This window comes from Gallus gallus, chromosome 2 (genome assembly GCF_016699485.2).
Source record: "Gallus gallus isolate bGalGal1 chromosome 2, bGalGal1.mat.broiler.GRCg7b, whole genome shotgun sequence".
In the NCBI taxonomy this organism is placed as follows: domain Eukaryota; kingdom Metazoa; phylum Chordata; class Aves; order Galliformes; family Phasianidae; genus Gallus; species Gallus gallus.
This window is the reverse complement of record NC_052533.1, coordinates 146,145,569-146,164,013: the sequence shown is the minus strand read 5'-3', so window position 1 is coordinate 146,164,013 and position 18,445 is coordinate 146,145,569. Positions and strand designations below refer to the sequence as shown.

At 41.5% G+C, this 18,445-nt stretch overlaps 1 protein-coding gene across 15 annotated transcripts in view; it reads left to right on the top strand.

Moving 5' to 3' along the window:
- TSNARE1 (t-SNARE domain containing 1) overlaps positions 1-18,445 on the top strand; it is a 483,485-nt gene that overhangs the window by 147,746 nt on the left and 317,294 nt on the right. For all 15 annotated transcript variants that reach the window (XR_005856948.2, XR_005856943.2, XR_003074075.3 and 12 more), the window contains one exon: positions 13,901-13,978. Coding sequence is in view for 11 of the 15 variants with exons in the window: in XM_046931132.1 (XP_046787088.1) it covers positions 13,901-13,978 (78 nt within the window). In the remaining 4 variants the exon portion in view is untranslated. The remainder of the gene's footprint in view (positions 1-13,900; positions 13,979-18,445) is intronic.

Sequence of the window (18,445 nt, the reverse complement as noted above, 5' to 3'; positions counted from 1 at the left end):
TGGGATTGTGCCCAATGCCCTGGGAAGCCTGTTCCATGCCCACCATTCTCTGGTGAGGAACCTTTTCCTAACACTCAACCTCACCCTCCCTTGACTCTTCTCCATGAAAAAGTCCTGATATCAAGGAGAATCTACAGAGCCATTGCAGTCAACATGCTACTAATTGTTCAGATTTCCTATGAACGGCAGCGTATGCAAAAGGCAGTGGCTGTATAGGTGCAAAAAAACACAGTGTTAATCCTTTTTCTAATGTTTGGTAGGAAGTTTGGATGGGAAAGGTTTCTTTGACCTCTATTAGAGCAAAATGTCACAGAAGGAGCATCAAACGACAAAATGGTTATTGCACCTTGCAAGTACGCTTGCAGAGAGGCTATGAGAAGACTGACATGGCAGAGATCAAAATGCTATGTCTTCCTTTATTAGAACAAACAAACAAACAAAGCTGCTACAGCCCTAAAAAGAATGTCTGGTTTGGGATTTCTTGAGATTTTCAAAGGGCCTAAAGGCTTAGTTCATGTGGAGGGTGTGTATCTCCAGGAGTTCTGCCCTTGGAACCAAAAACTTTTAAGATATGCTTGGGTTTTTACCACTTCACTGTGTCTTGTATGTGCGTGTCTCTCAGCATGAGTAGTGCTACTGGTGCTCAGTGGGGAGCTGTAAATAATTGATTTTAATTTACTTTTTAAGTTTTTTCTACCCCGTGGCTGATAAATATGTTTAGAATTTCTCACAAAACGGGAAAAGGAGTTGCACTGCTTGAAATATTCTGGGTAAAGTAAACTCTTCTTTTTCTAGTTTAGAGTTGTTCCTTAGGGGCTTTAGACATTGGCAGATGTTGAGAATATCCAGAATTTTGAGCCAAAATATCAAAATATTTCTTTTTGGAAGCTAGCAATAAACCCCTTTGACTACGGTAAAGGAAAGGAGAAAAAAAAAAGAGCTGAAACCAGCTTACTTAGTTTCCCATTTGTAACTTTGGCCTAAACTAGAATGCTTTCTCTAATAAACCAGTTGTCCAAAAAGTTGCGTTCAGCTTTTTCTTCACTGTACTCCTCTCACTTCCACTTCCTCATATTCATCAGTATCTCAGTCAGATGGATTTTTTTTCTTTCAGCAGATACTTCAACCCGTGTCTCAGTTTGATTTTGGAAGAATGGGAGAAAGTCTGTGTTCAAGCGCATAATAGAGTCTTTTTGATGAAGACGAGGATCAAACTCTGGTCTGCAAATATTTAGTGAGTCATGCTGAGAATGAGAATGGGAGCAGAGTTCTGCTGAATAAAACAGCAAAACGCCAGTTTTTTGTCTTACGACTGCTTAGAAAGGCTCTAGGTTGGGGCTAAGACCTGTAGTGTTACCCATGCTGCTGTTTTATTTGTCTAGAATGGATATTCTTGCTTTTACAAAGATGCAGAGGGCAGTGTAATTGTAAAGTTTAATACCCATGCAGTTTCCCTCCCCCTTCTTTTTATCGAGGAAAAAGTATAAAGTTCATTGTCCAAATCACATTACATATAAAATAACTACATTTCTTCCGTAGTTTATCATAAACTTCTTGTCTTTTCTTTGTTGTTTTTTTTTTTTAACATTGTGTTCAGTATAGTGTAGAAATTACCCTATAGATTGACAGATCATGAGATTATGGCTGAAATTGTCTAATTGTCTTTGAAATAGCAAAGTGGTTTTTTGTTTTATTTTTCAAATTAGCAAGCGGAAGGAAGAGGATCTTCCCCTCTACTGCTCTCTTAGTAGATGAGGAAGGGTGGTTGCTGACTGTTTGCACCTCTGTACCTGGAAAAAAAAAGACAAACTCTTTAATGTTTGCCTCCATTGACCGTCTTGCTAGTGATAAACAATAGGACTGCTTTCAAGAAGCTTACTCTGGGTCTTGAACTCAAAATACCAGGGATTTTGTGAATCCCAGGGAGAGATAGCTGAGCCTATGCCTTTTGTAATAGTCTTTCCAATGAATAACTGCAGAAATAGGTTGTGTAAGAAGAAATAGGACATTTTATGGCCATTGTTGCAACTTCTGCTGATGGCTTGTAGGACCCATAAGCTGAGGAGGACCAGGTCTACAGCAGACATCCCAGGCAACTCTTAAATAGCAGTGACAATGATATTTCATCCTCACTGAATGGCCAATCATTGAATTATAGAATCACTAAGGTTGGAAAAGATCGCTAAGATCAACTCAGCACCACCATGAATACCCTTGTATTGTTTTTGTGTTAATAACACCTGTTATTTCTATCATCACTGATCTTACTTCCTCTCTCTGGGGCTGCTTATGGTTTATAAAACTTCTCCATGTAGATCTCCACAACTGGGTTAAGAACCCCTTGAGAGCAGCCCTGCAGAGAAGGACTTGGGGGTCTTGATAGATGAGAAGCTGGACATGAGTCAGCAGTGTGTGCTTGCAGCCTGGAAAGCCAACTGTGTTCTGGGCTGCATTAAAGAAGGGGTGGCCAGCAGGGAGAGGGAGGTGATTGTGCCCCTCTACTCAGCTCTTGTGATGCCTCATCTGGAGTACTTTGTCCAGGCCTGGGGCCCCCAGTACAGGAAGGACGTGGAACTCTTGGAGCGGGTCCAGAGGAGGGCCACTAAGATGATCAGAGGGCTGGAGCAGCTCTCCTATGAGGAAAGGTTGAGGGAACTGGGTTTGTTTGGCTTGGAGAAGAGAAAGCTCTGGGTGGACCTCACTGTAACTTTCCAATCCTTGAAGAGAACGTATAAACAAGGAAAGGGGAATGGCTGTTTACAAGGGTGGATAGTGATAGGACAAGGGGGAATGGTTTAAAACTGAGACAGGAGAGGTTTAGATTAGATATTAAGAGGAAGTTTTTCACGCAGAGGGTGGTGATGCACTGGAACAGGTTGTCCAAGGAGGTTGTGGATGCCCCATCCCTGGAGGCATTGAAGACCAGGCTGGATGTGGCTCTGGGCAGCCTGTTCTGGTGGTTGGTGACCCTACCCATAGCAGGGGGGTTGAAACTGGATGATCATTGTGGTCCCTTTCAACCCAGGCTGTTCTATGATTCTACAATTCTATGATTCTCATTCAGATTTATTACTAACCTTTTATCTAACATGTTCTGGGGGACTTTTTGCTACTCAAGTTTATATATTGCAATTTTGATAACAGAATTCGTAATTTACAGGACATTAAAAAATACAGGTACTTGGATATTTTCAACCAGAAAGCATCTTGTTTTAATTTTTTAAAAACTTCTTATTTTATTCACATAGCTAATTTTTCCCTTACCACTGCCTCATGTCACATGGACTTAATCAGAACAAAAAATAAAAAATAATTAAACAGTCACCTCAATTTTCTCATTAATAGCCTAACTCTCTTAAAGGGTATTTTCTAAGGCAATTAGCACTGACTATATTAATAAGACCAAAAATGAGGCTGATTAAGAGCCATTTAAAATATAAAGACATTATTTTGTCATTTATATCACCAGTGAGTTGTCAAATAATGACATTTCAGAAAGATTTGTGTTCTCTGCCCATTGGCTGTTTCCATGTTACATTTCCTACAGTTTGTGCAGTGAGTGTAAGATCAATCCTTTTCACTTTGCTTTTCAGTCAATTCCTTTGCATTTTCACATACTGTTAGTGCTTGTGCTGTGTTTGCATTAGCAATGCGTTACAGACCATCCTGGGAATATAGCAGTGAAAACAAAAACTTGCTTTCACTGAGGTTTTATTTATATACTCATACCACATCATCATTAAAAAAGTAAAAATCTGTCAAATGTCTTTAATTGCCTTTTTTTTTTTTTTTAACAATTTGGGTATCCTTATAAAAGTTCAGATATGCTCTGCCTTTATGCATACTTCTGCTTCTGCTTTGGAGCATGAAGAAGGGAACATGATTAGACTTTCCATCTTGGAAGGCAAGAAGTAATGGGATTTGATAGGGAAATTTTGCAAATGAATTGGTATTTTCCAGTACGTTGATTTATTTCAATCAAAAATGAATTGTCTTTTTAACTCTCTCCTAATCCACTACCAGCTGAAAAAAAAAAGGAAAGAATCAAAGTGCTTTGTTTTATTTATAAGCTCCTCAACTACATCTCAGTAATGCATTAGAATTATGCAAAACCTTTAATGATTTCCTCCCCTTTACTTAAAAATGGAGGAAGATTCTTAATTGTAAAACTGTCCAACCAAAGCCAAAATTCTACAATCTGGCAGAGTGTAACAGCTTCTTAATCCATTCAGTGGTTCCAATCTGTACTTATTCTTCATACTGTTTTATTTAAAATTTTGTTTTGCAGTTAACCATCACAGAATATGAGCACCCTCCCTAATTCTTCTACAAGGACACAAACACCTCTACAGATACAGATATCTGTGTGGAAAGCTACCATTGCTCTCCCAATTACATTAATTTTGTTGAGATTTGAGCAGGTGAAATAGATTGAAAATCCCACAAAGGAACTTCCCAGAAGCTACCAGTCCCTCTTGACCTTCAGATCAGTCTTACCCATCATGTTGCTGCCATGTAATGATCGGCTTTTCATTCCAGTGATTGGTCTTAAAAGTCTATTGCATTTCCTTCTACTAAATCAACACGACCTGTTGTTATTCTTGTTGTAGAAATTAGAAGGTAGTGGGAATTTTGTCTGTTTATTTATTATCTGTGAATTAAAATGATCAGGGTAATATTAAAAAAAAGCCTGGTTGGTTGGTTAGTTGATTGGTTCGTTGTTGGTTGAGGCTTTTTTGTTGAGTTTTATTGATGTTTCCTTCTGCAGGAAGTGGGAAGCAGCCTTTATCCAGCATGTTGCCTCATCACACATCTTTTACCTCCTTTCTTTATAGTGTATCTCATCTTTTGAATAACACTTCGTGCCAGAACCTTGGCTGAAGTCACTTGGTTTGTTAATCCCAGGAGAAATGGAGGCTGAAGGAAGGCTTCATGGCGAGATAACTTCTCTTGATTCTCTATTTAAATCTCACACTTGCTTTAGTTCATGGGTGGGTTTGGGGGCTGTTTTTACTGACTACTGCTGTAAGAATGCTGGATGTGGATCCATAGTGATTTGGAAAACCTGACCAACATGTCATCAGCACGGTAGTGCATCTCCTTGGCCAGGTTCCATATACATAAGCTGGTTTGCTGGCACTGTCTACAGTCATACTCTCCAGGATGTGCAGGGCAAGCTGCAGGGCTGAGAAGTTACCAGCAGAAGCTGTGCATCTACAACAGACTGTCACCTTCATCTTAATAAGCAGTTGCTTATTAGCATATATACTAAAAAAAAAGGAAACAAAGGAGCGTAGAAATATCTCAATTGGAAATAATGCAAAACAAATCTGATTGTATCTTGATTGCACTGTATGAAGATAACTCATGTTTTCTTGAACAGCTTTGTGGGTTGTGCAGATTTGCATTTTGGTGGCTGAGACCATGGTGCCATATTTGGAGTCGTAAGGATGTTGTCCCCCATAGTAGGAGAGGAAGGAAAAGCTTCTCTCTTGCCTGATTTAAAGTGGAAGTACAGAGAACACATGTAGCTTCTTCACTCAGCTAGTTAATGTGTAAAATAGTGTCTTAATCCTGCATTACAGTTTTTGAAGTTGACTGTCTCTACCAGTTGACTGTCACTTGAAGATGACTGTCACCTTTATCTTCTTCTAAGAGATGCTTCTCCCTTCCTGGGCTGCAGAATTTTGGTCCCGTTGCCCTAGACCTCAACTACATGAAAAATCTTTTTTGGATAACCTCTTTCCTTGGCTTCCATTTTTCTTAATTTATTGTATATATAATTGTCTTTCTTCCTAGGATCTTCTAAGAAAGAGCCATAGTGAGCTCCAGTTAAAATGTTCTAGTTCTACTAGGAACACTTGAAGCGGACACTGCAGTTGCTTCTCTGAGGTCATGTTAACTAAAGCACAAATCTTTGAAGATTTCAAAAGGTTAATGAATGGAAACTCTTTATGTCATAGGGAACAAGACAAAAATGCATTACCACGTGGGATTATTAGCATTACAAAATGGTTCTTCATGTCTGCTTTGCTACCTTGGTCTTGTGCAGTCATTGAATTTAGTCCCTGTGCTAAATTTGGCTTACAAATTACAAAATGTTTGTTGCTCCTAGTCAACATTCTCTAGCTATGGTATCCTATTGAAAGAAAAAGAATCTTAGTTTTTTTTTGTTTGTTTGTTTGTTGATTTTTGTTTGTGTATGTGTGTGTATGTGTGTGTCATTTGCTCTGTATTTTTTTCTGCTAGTGGATCTGGTGATGGGTAAGGTGGGGGTAAGTTACTTCAAGACAGAGCTTTGAGGGGAGGTTGACCTCATGGCTGCTTGGTTTTCTCCTGAGGAGAAGCAGAAGAGGCAGATGCTTTCCTACTTAACCATATTTCCCTTTCAGATGGGTGGGATGAAGTGAGTTCTCCCACCTGAGATACCTTCTCTCCTTTAAATCGAATCTTTATATTCATTCCTAAGACTGTAGGAATTTTTTGCTTTGTACACTGAGGGGAACCTGACCAACACAGGAAAGCAATTTCATTAAAAAGTGCAGAAGTTTATGAGCATCAGTGCAAACTGAAACCCTGAGCTAATCTAAAGGTAATTGAGTTCTTTAGTATAGTGACCCCAGTGCGTGAGAATGGGAGCTGGAAGAAGATAGATGCAAACACTGGTTTCATCCCATTTGTTAAAAGTGAAATTCATAGAATAATAGAATCACAGAATGGCTTGGGTTGGAAGGAACCTCAAGGATCATCAAGCTCCAACCCTACTGCTGCAGCCAGGGCCACCAACCTCCATGTTTACCTAATACTAGACCAGGTTGCCTGGGGCCCCATCCAACCTGGCCTTGAACACCTCCATGATACACAGGGCATCCATGGCATCTACGGGCAGCCTGTTCCAGCACCTCACCACTCCCATGGTAAAGAACTTCCCCCTGATATCTAACCTAAATCTTCCCTCCTTCAACTTAAAGCCATTTCCCCTTGTCTTGCTATTATCCGTCCTTTCAAAGAGTTGACTCCCCTTCTGTTTGTAGGCTCCCTTTAGTTACTGGAAGGCTGCAATAAGGTCACTCTGCAGCCTTCTCTTCTCCAGGCTGAACAAGCCCAGCTCCCTCAGCCTGTCTTTGTAGGGGAGGTGCTCCAGCCCTCTGATCATCTTCGTGGCCCTCGTCTGGACCCTCTCTAACTGCTGTGCCCACGCAGAGGAGACCCATGTCTTTTATACCAATCTCTGTAGAAATCTGTAGAAGGATCTTCAGAGAATTTCCACCTGAAACAGCATCACATTTTCCAATGCTGATGGAAAGCATGCTTCTTGATGAGTGTGATTGTTGATTACATTTCTCATTATCACTTATTTCACTCAAACTTCAACAGGAGGAAATAAAAACCTCCTAAGCTTGCATGCCAGGAGCAACTTTGCAACATTAGACACAATGCAAACTTCTTTCATTTCCCTTCCATTTCTCCTGTATTTTATGCCATGTTTTTTGAGTAAAGTCCTATCAAAACACGCTTGTAGTTGATCCTTTTGATGCTAGTATGGAATGAAGTAGTAGACACCAGAGCATCCATGGGAAGGATTGCTCTGGATGAGTCCTAGATGCCACAGGATAGTCAGTTGGTGCACAGCCACAAACAAAGGTGGCTTGCCTGTGTGTTAGCATGTTTTCTGGGGCATTTTCTTTCTCTGTCCTCCCTATGACAAGTGCTGTTTTGTATTTACTCTTCGTCCCCTTTCTTGGTCTTCAGGAAAGAGTCTCTTGGATAGCTTAGGTCAATGCCATGAAAAGTGTTCAGGAGGGAAATTGAAGCCTTCCAATGGATCTCCTTGTCCTAGGAAAGGTTGTTAATGGGCGAGATGTGTCTGTTTAACCAGGTCGTGAAAGGGTTAAGACATAGGATTTCAGCACAGGCAAAACTAACTGTATTTAATCCTTTCGGGTAGAGGTAAACTGAGGATTTAGGATTTTGTTGTTGTTGTTGTTGTTTTCTTCTAGGAAAAGGTAGTGTTCCAGCTTCAGATAAATCTTTCCAATGAGCCAAATGCAGATGCAGGAAATCTGTGGCTGTCTTTTATTTTGCGGAGACACACAAAGCTCAAGGTGGTGCACTGGGGATATTTGTGTTAAAAAACTGAGGTGCTGAGCTGCTTTACTACGGTCTCGTTTTGCATTGTAAGTAGAAAGATTGAATGCTTGTCTCGTTTTCTGTTTTCCATTTCTATTACAGTCACTGTAACTATTGCCTCTTCTTTTCTGTAACTTTTGAGTTATTTTGTGTTTGTGACAAAATTGAGTTCATGGAGGCAATTGACTTCACCTGGCTGCAGAAAAGCCATTAGGAGCTTCAAATTAGTGTGAAATAATTAATAGGCAACAAAGATTAACATGAGGAACACAGCAGTTTTCATTAGCATTAAGCATAAGGATGTTCACATAGATACCTTTGCCATGCGTGTTGTCTTGGACCTCTTGCTATTCCCGTTGGATATTAATTATATCCAGATCAGCAAAGAAAAGACCTTATAAGCTGTTGCAGATTTTGCATTTAGCTTGTCTTGTAGAGGAACCAAAAAACATTTCTGCCTGCCAGCTCCTTTAAATTTCTCCTTCCTCTGCTAAACAGTTGTCAATGGTGGTTGAAGCTAATAGTGGACTGTCAAAGACTTGAGACTGCAAGGATGCCAATGTGCATTGTCAGCATTTTCCTCCTCCGGAGTGGCATAGAGTCATAGAATCATTTGAGTTGGAAGGGACCATTAAAGATCATCTAGTCCAACTCCTCTGCAATGAACAAGAACACCTATAGTTACATCAGGGTGCTCAGAGCCCTGTACAGCCTGATCCTGGCCATGGAAAAACGTTTGTGTTTCACATGGATATTTATGGTTTCCATTTTTTCTTTTTCTGTTTCTTTTTTTCTTTTTTTTTTTTTTTTTTTTTCTTTTTTCTTAGTCAGTCTGAAGAGTACTAATCCCTGCTCCCTAATGACAGCAACAGGACCCAGCTCAGGACAGGACTCAGAATGCATACATAGAATCATGGAATCATAGAATGGCCTGGGTTAAAAGGGGCCACAGTGATCATCCAGTTTCAACCCCCCTGCTATGTGCAGGGTCACCAACCAGTAGACCAGGCTGCCCAGAGCCACATCCAGTCTGGCCTTGAATGCCTCCAAGGATGGGGCATCCACAACCTCCTTGGGCAACTGTTGCAGTTCAACAGATCACAGTGAATACACTTCGCTTTGGTAGGGCATGGGGTTAAGCGCTCAACCTTTCCCTTTGCTGCATTGATGTGGATGTCTGTATTATTTTTCAAGCAAAGGACAGAAGAATCATTAATTGGTAGGAAAATATCAGAAATGTCATTGTTACCTGCCACTGCTCTAGCAGATGAATTGCCCAGGGAGGTGGTGGAGTCTGGAGGTGCTCGAGAAACATGGAGATGTGGCACTGAGGGTTATGGCTAGTGGGCAGTAAGTGGATGATTGGACTACGTGATCATATAGATCTTTTCCAGCCGTAATGATTCTATGATTCTTTGGTTCTATTAAATAAATAGATTGACTAATCAATATTTGCTAAGTTGGGTTTTCCTTTCCCTTGCCATGGGGTTTCTGCAAATGGGGAAAATACTGGAAAACTGTTCTTGGCAATTAGGGAAGCAGAGAAGAAGTGATTTGCACGTGAAATTCTGTATAATTTCCACTGCAAACTTTCAGAACCTGAAGCGTAATTAAAAGTCACCTTTCCCCCATTGTGGCCTCGACCTCTATTAGCACTGGCGCATGCAAAGTATTTACTGCATATCAGCAACCTCACAGTCCTTCTTGGGGAATCGTAATATTTTAGCACTTGCTTTATGTAGTCAAAGACATTTAATTTTTTAGTAGACACAAATGTGCCTCACATTCTCTTTTTTTTTCTTATTCGTGCTATGTCTTCACTTAGCTTGGCAGTACAGATGCATTTTTGCTTTGCTTTTTGCTGCTGTTTTTAAATTGTTTTGCTTGTCTGCTTGGACTGCTGAGTCCTCCATGAATAGTTACAACATTTCTGCTTGATGTGTGGAAGCTGAAAATTGCAGCAGCAGTTTAAAACAACATCCCTGTTACTATGTTCTTTTCTTCTCTAAAATGAAAACAAAAGACAGCCAGAACTAGCAGAATTTTCTAACGCAAAAAGTCCAAGGGCAGGGCAAGATCTTGTAAGCCAGATGCAGTGTAGTTTTATCAGATAGCAATTCTCTGAGCACTGCATTTTCAAAGTGTGTTTGTGGAAATTCTGGCCAATGGTGGGCACATGGTGCTGCTCAGTGTTACTTTCTCTTGGTGTTACAGGAACTCCAAAGTCATAGAACCACAGGATGGCTTAGGTTGGAAGGGACCTTAAGGGTCATAGAATCATAGAATCATAGAATGGCCTGGGTTGAAAAGGACCACAGTGATCATCGAGTTTCAACCCCCTTGCTATGTTCAGGGTTGCCAACCACTAGGTCATCTAGTTCCAACAAAATGTAGGTGTGTATGGCACCGAAATGAATGCTGCTTCAGTTTTTTGCAGCATTCAGTTATTTTACTTTTGCTTTTGGGTATGCTTGGCATTTTAAATGACCCTCCCCAGAGGTTTCTGCTGGATATTTTGAATTTGGAAATAAATTAAGTCTGCAATTTGTGTTATTTCAGGGGGAGGGGAAGGGTTAATATTGTACTGTGTCTTGCTCAGTTCTTGTAATTCAGGACTTGGAGAAGTTTACAACCCTGACTTGATTGCATCATGCTTCATCTGGGGCTTCATCATCGAAGTTCTTATGAGCATATGGACACAGGATCCCTGGGCCAGGATAAAAATATATCAGATTCAGGGCTTTTAACACTGATGGATGTTTAAGGAAAGAATGGAAATAAGCATATAAATAAACCCTTCTTCCCCCTCTCCCCCCCCCCCAAAAAAAAACCACCTCATTCAAAAAACCTCTATCACTAAGTATCATTCCCCACGCAATTAGAGATTTATAAACAGACTGAAGCCATATCATATCCACGATGTACAGTAGCCTCTGATGGAGCCCATCGTGCCATATGACTAACCCAGAAATTTGAGTTATGTCAAAAATACCCCAAACCAGGGTCAGTGCTGTCCATAAAGATCTAAAATCTTATCTGCTTCTGCTCCTTTCTCAGTGATTTAATGAAAGCTGGATCTTGTTAGTAACAAGTGCAATTCCTAGGGGACAGGTAAGCCCAAGCTAATTTCTTGTGTTATATAGCCCCATATATAAAGTGTAGGAAAGTGGTGTCTGGGAAAGCTGATTTAGGAGGAACTGTGAAAAGAGAAGAGTGGGAAAACCTCTAGCAATAAGACCCTGTGCACTTTGATTAAACACCATTTAATGCTCTGGATTTGTGTCAACCTGACAGTCTGATCCAGGACTTTATTTATGGCTGGGTTGGGGCTGAATTGTCTCACACAAGTATTGCTGCATGTGGGATGGGTGAGAGGCAATGGGAAACCCCCTGGTTGTTCTTTCAGCCTCTCCTCCCAGTGGAACTGCTCGAGGCCTTGCAGCACCATGTTGGGCTCTTTCAACATGTCCATATCTTGTGCTACTTCATGGCCCATAGTACCAAAACACGGAAGCTTCTAAAAGCTCTTTTCTCAGCTGCTAACATTTCTGTGTTCTTTACGTCCAGAGAAGGTCAACAAAGCTGATGAGGGATTTAGAGCACGAGTCTTATGGGGGGTGATTGGGGGAACTGGGATTGTTTGGCATAGAGAGAAAAAAGTTCAGGGGAGACCGTATCACTTCCTGCAACTCCATGAAAGAGGTTGTAGCGGCTTGGAGGTTGTAGTAAACTGGGGGTTGGCCTTTTCTCATGGGTAACTAGTGATGATAGGACAAGAGGTAGTGGCCTTGGGTAGTGACTGAAAAGGCTTAGGTTGGATGTTGGGAAGCATTTATCCTCTGAAAGTGTGGTCAGACATTGGAACAGGCCTCCCAGTGAAGTGGTGGAGTCACTGTCCCTGGAATTATGGCACTGGGGGACATAGTTTGGTGGATATGGTGGATATGGTGGGGATGGGTTGACAGTTGAATATAATGATCTTGGAGGTCTTTTCCAAGCTTAATGATCCTATGATTCTGTGCAAGCATTGAGGGATGTATCCTCAGGGCCACCCTTAGCAGTGCATTAGGAGGGCTCTTTGTTTTGTTCCTGATTCAGAGTTTTTGCCTTGCCCCATTGCTGACGCTCTGCTCTTTCAAATGCATGTTGGGAGCATGGCATTTTAACAGCACTGGGAGATCTGGTTAAGGGATGCAGACTGTGTTGCAGTCACAGTCTGCTGCCTGGAAATACGAATTACAGCTCCTATCTGAGTATCTGTAATGCTTCAGCTCAGAGGTGCAACGTGCCAATAAAAGCAGCTGTTTAAATGCACTGTAGCATGTCAACTGGACAAGGGCTGTGGTGCTTTGAGCTTGGCCAACATTTGTGGTAGAACAGTTTTCCATAAAACTGCAAGAGCTGACCCAGGTGGGGGCCAAATGGGGCTAAACCTTGGGAAAATCTGCTCTAGAGCTCCTTCCAAAAATGCAAGTAGACAAAAGACTTTCTGTGGTGATTAATATCCACCAAAGTATGACCCTTTTTAAAGGTTCATGTACGTGAGATGTCCTTTCCCTGTAGTATAGCCCAGTCCAGCCTCACACCCACCTTTCTCTGGAATGATGAAGCGTTGGAGGACCTCAAGTAGTTTTATGGGGCTTTATGTTGGGGAATGAAGATAAGAATACAAACAAAAAAAGACATCAAAACTAAACCAAGCACTCAAACCTTCTGTGCTCATTCTGTACCTGTGTTGGGTATCTTGGCCAAAGTGGGACCTGGAAAAGTGACGTGAGCAGCACCAGTAGCAATTCTGGGCACTGTCTCCTTAAACCTTGCTGTTGGGGTCAGGAACAAATAATAAGAGAAGCCTATCCCAGGGATGCTGTGCAGGAAGATGAATGCAGAGGACTCGTGTGAGCTCTCATCCACCACCTGCCCCAAACGTTTTTTCCTTCTCATTGCTTCCTCTCCCTTTTCTGAAGGCAGGACCTTGCTCTACCTATTCATATTGTTGTGCTTGCAGTTTCTCATTCATTTGCAGTTCTCCTATGCTCACTTGATAAATGAGCAGAAATGTTTCTATTGCAATTGCTAATAATTCCTGCAGAGGCTGCTTTGATCCATATAAGCCATATCTGGTGCATCTGATCATTGCCTTTACTCTCCTGATGATGCTGGCAAAGGCATCTGTCTTTCCAGTGCATGTTGTATAATCCGACAGTATGTAAAGCTCCATTGGACCCCCTGATTGGGCTAAATTTCCAGTGAGGAGGAACCCACATTGATGAATTAATGGCTAATGAGCATTTTCATTAAAGAGAGCATGCAGGAGTTTGGATTCAGTCTTTTATTACATCATTCAGCTGAGCAGCAAATGATTTGCACAGTCTGCTGGGACAGAGTAGGGCTCCCCATCAGTCCTCTTCCTGTTGAAGCAACACTGTGATTGAGATGAGCAAGTATGATTTTTCCTACAAGAATTTTGCTTCGAGGAGAAAATCTGTCTTCCTTGTGTGATGCTCTAGCCCTGTGTTACCGGTATTTCTCTGTGTGATCAGGTAGCATTTTGCAGGTGGTAGTATTGACAATTCCCTGCACTGAGTGTGACAGCACATCATCCTTGCCATAACCTGTGCGTATATAAAATATAATATTTTGGTGACGGCTCTATCATAGATATTCTCTGCTGGTCATTCCCTTTCAGAGGCTGTGCTGGGAGTTTAGAGACCCTTTCAAAGCGATGGTGGTCTCCAGTATTAACAGATCTCCCTTTTTGTCTTTGCAGCCACCCAGATTGATCCCAGTGAACTACAGGAACTTTTTCAGGAGACTTCTGCCAATGTCTTCCGAATTAACTCCAGTGGTGCGTATAATGAGAGGTTTCTTGGTCGTTTGTGTGCTGTCCTGCTGATGACTCCTGTGCGTGTACACGGTGTGTGACAGCTCCTGTTGTCAGGGAGCAAATATTAATGCAGTTTTCTTGCTGCTGCATCTCATGAGCACCAGCACATGTCCAATACGCAGTTCATTATAAGATGTAAAAATATTCCACCATATGTTGCATTAAACAGGCTCAGATATATTCCAATTCTTACTGAGACCACATCCTTTTCTATTTTTAATCGTGTCATCTGTTACAATAGGGAGTTAGAATGCAGAAAGGTGGAACAAGCCAGGCTCATTTTCTAATGTGTTGCAGCACTACGGTGTTCAGAGCCTGTCATACAAACCTGCGAAACATCTATCTCCCTTATAAAAACACCAACACCAAAGCTCTTCTATTACTCTTCACTGAAGATTGAGCAGTGATGCTATTCCTCCTCATATTTCCCAGCACAGGGGAGGTGCAGAGTTCTTTCCTCCTTTGGAGACATGCTCTGGCTCATCAGTGCCTCGCTGGGATAGAATGCAGAGCTGCATTTTGCAGATAGATAAAAACTGATGTTGAATAGCAGTTAATGTTGTTGTATCCCAGTTCTAAAGCACTACTGCCACACAAGGGTTTAAGATCATTGAGTGCTGATGTTCTGAATCTCCAGATCAGCTTCTCTCTCTGATCTGATCTGTGTATAACGGCGTCAGGTAGGAGAGAGCTGGATGGGATGCAAAGAAGGGATCTTAGTGCCTCACAAATTGTTTTAATTCTCCTCATGTATCCTGGGGAAAGGTCCCAATCTTTCTAGTAAGGGATCTTTGCTAGGAGGATGGGAAGCAATTCTTCTGAAATGCAGGCATTATTTGTCTATAAAGATTTTTGCATGCTACCGTACAGTCATGCCTCCATCTGCCAGGCAAGTTTGAGCACGCATTTTTTTATGACTGTAAGGGATTGATAGATATGAGTTTGCTTTTGACAGTCATCTTCATCTTGAGTCAGAGCTTCAGGACCTTCTGTAGCACAGAAATACTTCTCACCAGTCATACTTCGCTGCTCTCCATTATCCCAGAAGGTGAAGTTGAAGGTGAAACCAGGTGCTGGGTAGACTCTATGAGGGTGTTTGGGTACCTGGTTTGGTGTAAAATCAGAAGAAAAATAATTCTTCACACTTTTTTGTTGTGCCTTCAGATGGAATAACCCCCTGCAAGAAGACAGGATAGGTGTTTGCTTGCTTTAAAGGCATTTTGAAGAAAAGATCTGGGAGTACTGGTGAATCAGAAGTTGAACATGAATTTACAATGATCTTATTGTCATCTCTGCTCGGTGGGAAACTATAGAGAAACTGTAGAAAATGGAGCCACGTCTATCAGATGCTCATGGTGGAAGAATGGGAGGCAGTAAGCACAGGATGAAACACAGAACTCCACAGTTCAATGTGATGAAAAGAGTTCTGGCCATGTGGTTGATTAAAAATGGCAGTGAGGGCCCAGGAAGGCTGTGGGATCTCTGTTCTTGGAGATATTCAGAGATGGAGTAGGACCTTGCTTTCAAATGGGCCTTCTTGGAGCAGAATGTTCGACTAGAGATGTCCAGAGATCCTCTGCATGAGTCTGTGATTCTTCAGTAGTTCTGCTACACATACAAGACTATTCTAAATGAGTCAAAGGCAAAAATAGGGAAAGGACACTTCATGATTGTTTTTTGTTTTGTTTTGTTTGTTTGTTTTGTTTTTGTTCTTTGGTGGTTGTACAAACAGTTGTTTAAGGAACATGTTATTTATGGTTCTCTGGAAAACGACTTGTATACCACAAGTTTGGCAGCCTTCTTCAAGGAGTACAAGTTGAGAAATTCAGCCACTGAAAGTCACCTTTGTGCTGCACTTTTGTATGTCCTGTGTGATAGTGGAGAGCAGTAACGGGACTTACAGTACTTGGGATGAGGTATAACCATGTACTACAGAAGGTCGAGAAATTCATACAATCACAGAGTGGTTGTGATTGGAAGAGAGCTCTGGAAGTCATCTGTTCCAACCAATCCTTGTAGCAGATGTGCTCTTGTCCCTTCATTAGCTCTGTGCCCCTTCATTAGACTCTCACCAGTATGTCCATGTCTCTCTTGTACTGTGGAGCCCAGAACAGGATCCACTAAACCAGGTATGACCTACCCAGGGCTGAGCAGAGTGGAAGTCCTACCCTTTAATGCAGCCTGAGATACAATTCCTTTCTTTGCTGGAAAAACACCTTATTGGTTTAAGTTCTACTTGTTGTCCACAAGGACTCCTCAGTCCTTTTACCTGATCTTTTCCTTGAAAACCTCGATGTCTTGACCTGTGGCAACTTGAACCTCCCAACTGTGGTCAATGGTACTTGGCTTACAGATGTGGGTATGGCTTTATTATAATGAAAAACCTGAGTTAGCACCGGTCTTACTTTTTCCAGCACTAATGGTGTTACTTTGACAATGATGATATAGTAGTATTCTGGCTGTTGGCAACGAAGGATTCATTGTGAAGTTTTGCAGGCTGCTTGTATGCTGTCAGTACCCAAGCTCGCCAGGTTAGGGCTGACAAAGTATATCCGAGCAGTAATCCCAATTCCTGCTCTTTGAGTGGAATTTACGCTGAGAAATCCTTAAGATGAGTGCATCATCTTCGTTGAAATGCTGCAATCCAATTTCTACTTTTGTTCTTTGCTGTAATTACATTTATCCCTTCAATTAGGTTTTGAGTAATTTTGGGTGGTCTTTATTTCTCCTCTGAAGACAGTATAGAGTGCGTGAAGATTTGCTTTCTACTGGAGTTGCCTGTACAGAGTGCTCTCTGAAGCATGTATTGATGATGCCTATACTTAAAACTATTTTGTAAAATTGAAGAGGTTACAGAGAAAAGCTAAGGCAATTGTTTGAAGTCTGCAAATCGGACTTCAAAATGCATGCCATCCAAATTTCTGTTTGAGACATCTGAGAGGGCTTGATCATGGTATGTAAGTACCTCTCTGGGAAGAAAGACATCAAATAGATACATAGGGCTCATTAATCTAACATTCTCACACATAATGAGATCAGGAGATAGGAGTCAAAGTTAGACAAATTCAATCTTTCTGTATGCGGGTAACTAGCCATTAGAACTGCTTATTGGAGGGACGTGATGGATGCGGTGTGGCTTCGAACCTTTAAATCAAGATTCAAATGTCTTTTTATAAGAGATACTTTAGTCCAGCTGCAGTCTATGGTCTCAACGTAGGAGTGATGGGACAAAATTTTATGGTAGGAAATCAGACAGGATAATCAAAATAGCTCTCTCTGGCCTTTAAAATCCATGAATCTATGAATTTATAATGCTTTTTAAAGTGCTTTTAGGTTGAATAAATGCCCATAAGATACTATACTGTTCACCACCTCTGTTATTTTTGTCTGCTAAAGGAAGTTCGATTCAACTTGTGTGCATCTTCTTCACAAACCCTTCCCCAGCAGTGGGTCCACCTTTGCAGGGGAGGAGTTGCTGAATGTACTGCTGAAATTTTACAAAGCTAATCCAGTCTAGATGAAGAACTTTGTAGAGGTGTAAAATGGGAAAGGATGCCCAGGATCCCTTCTGCCTTGCACAACTGCACCATATGGTCTCTTCAGTAAACCCAGCAAGCTCTGTCTCAGAGCACGTAGCAAAAATCAGTGCTGCTTTTATGTACCAGCACACAAGCAGCTGAGCAAGAAGTGAGTGGTTGCATTGCAGATGCTCACCAGATGTTGCCCTGTGCTCCTGTTGTGCCAGGCATGGTGCATTGAACGTCCTTCAGGGTTGCATAAATCCAGTCACAGTTTCTCTTTTCCTCCCTTACTCCAAACTCTTTTGGGTCTTCCAGGTTCTCCATTGTGTTTGAAGACCAAATCAGGCATGTGAAATGCTCTTCTCTGCACTGACAGGCTAAAGGTGTTATGAACTCTCTATGCTGTGCTTCTGTATTTGGAATTCTTTTTGCTCTCCTTACTATTTTTGCAGAAATCTGAGCCTTTGAGGTGATTTAAATTCATCTTGGCCGTTTTAGGCCTTGGCTTCTGACCAAGGAGAATCTTTGCAGCTCTGAGCTGATCTTGGCAGAACTTACATAGAAATGCCTCGTGCTCCCCTTTTCTGCTATGAAAATGGACATCTTTCTTGCGTGTTGAATAAAAACCTTAGGCAGAACCATTGCTTCTGTTTATGAGCTACTGGATCATTCTACTGCCAGTTCATGAACGTAGGGACATTTTCTTTTATGCCATCTCTTAGAGAACTGTCAAGGGGTAGTGGGAACTTTTACCCATACTTTGCATCTGCTTTCTCTTTGTCTAATTCTTCAGAGACTTTCCCCGTTGAGCATAGAGAAGGTTGTCTGATAAGTCTTTGACTTACTCAGTTGATTTTTCATTTTGAGAGGAGAAAGCAGCACAAATAGAAGATCAAGTACCAGCTGA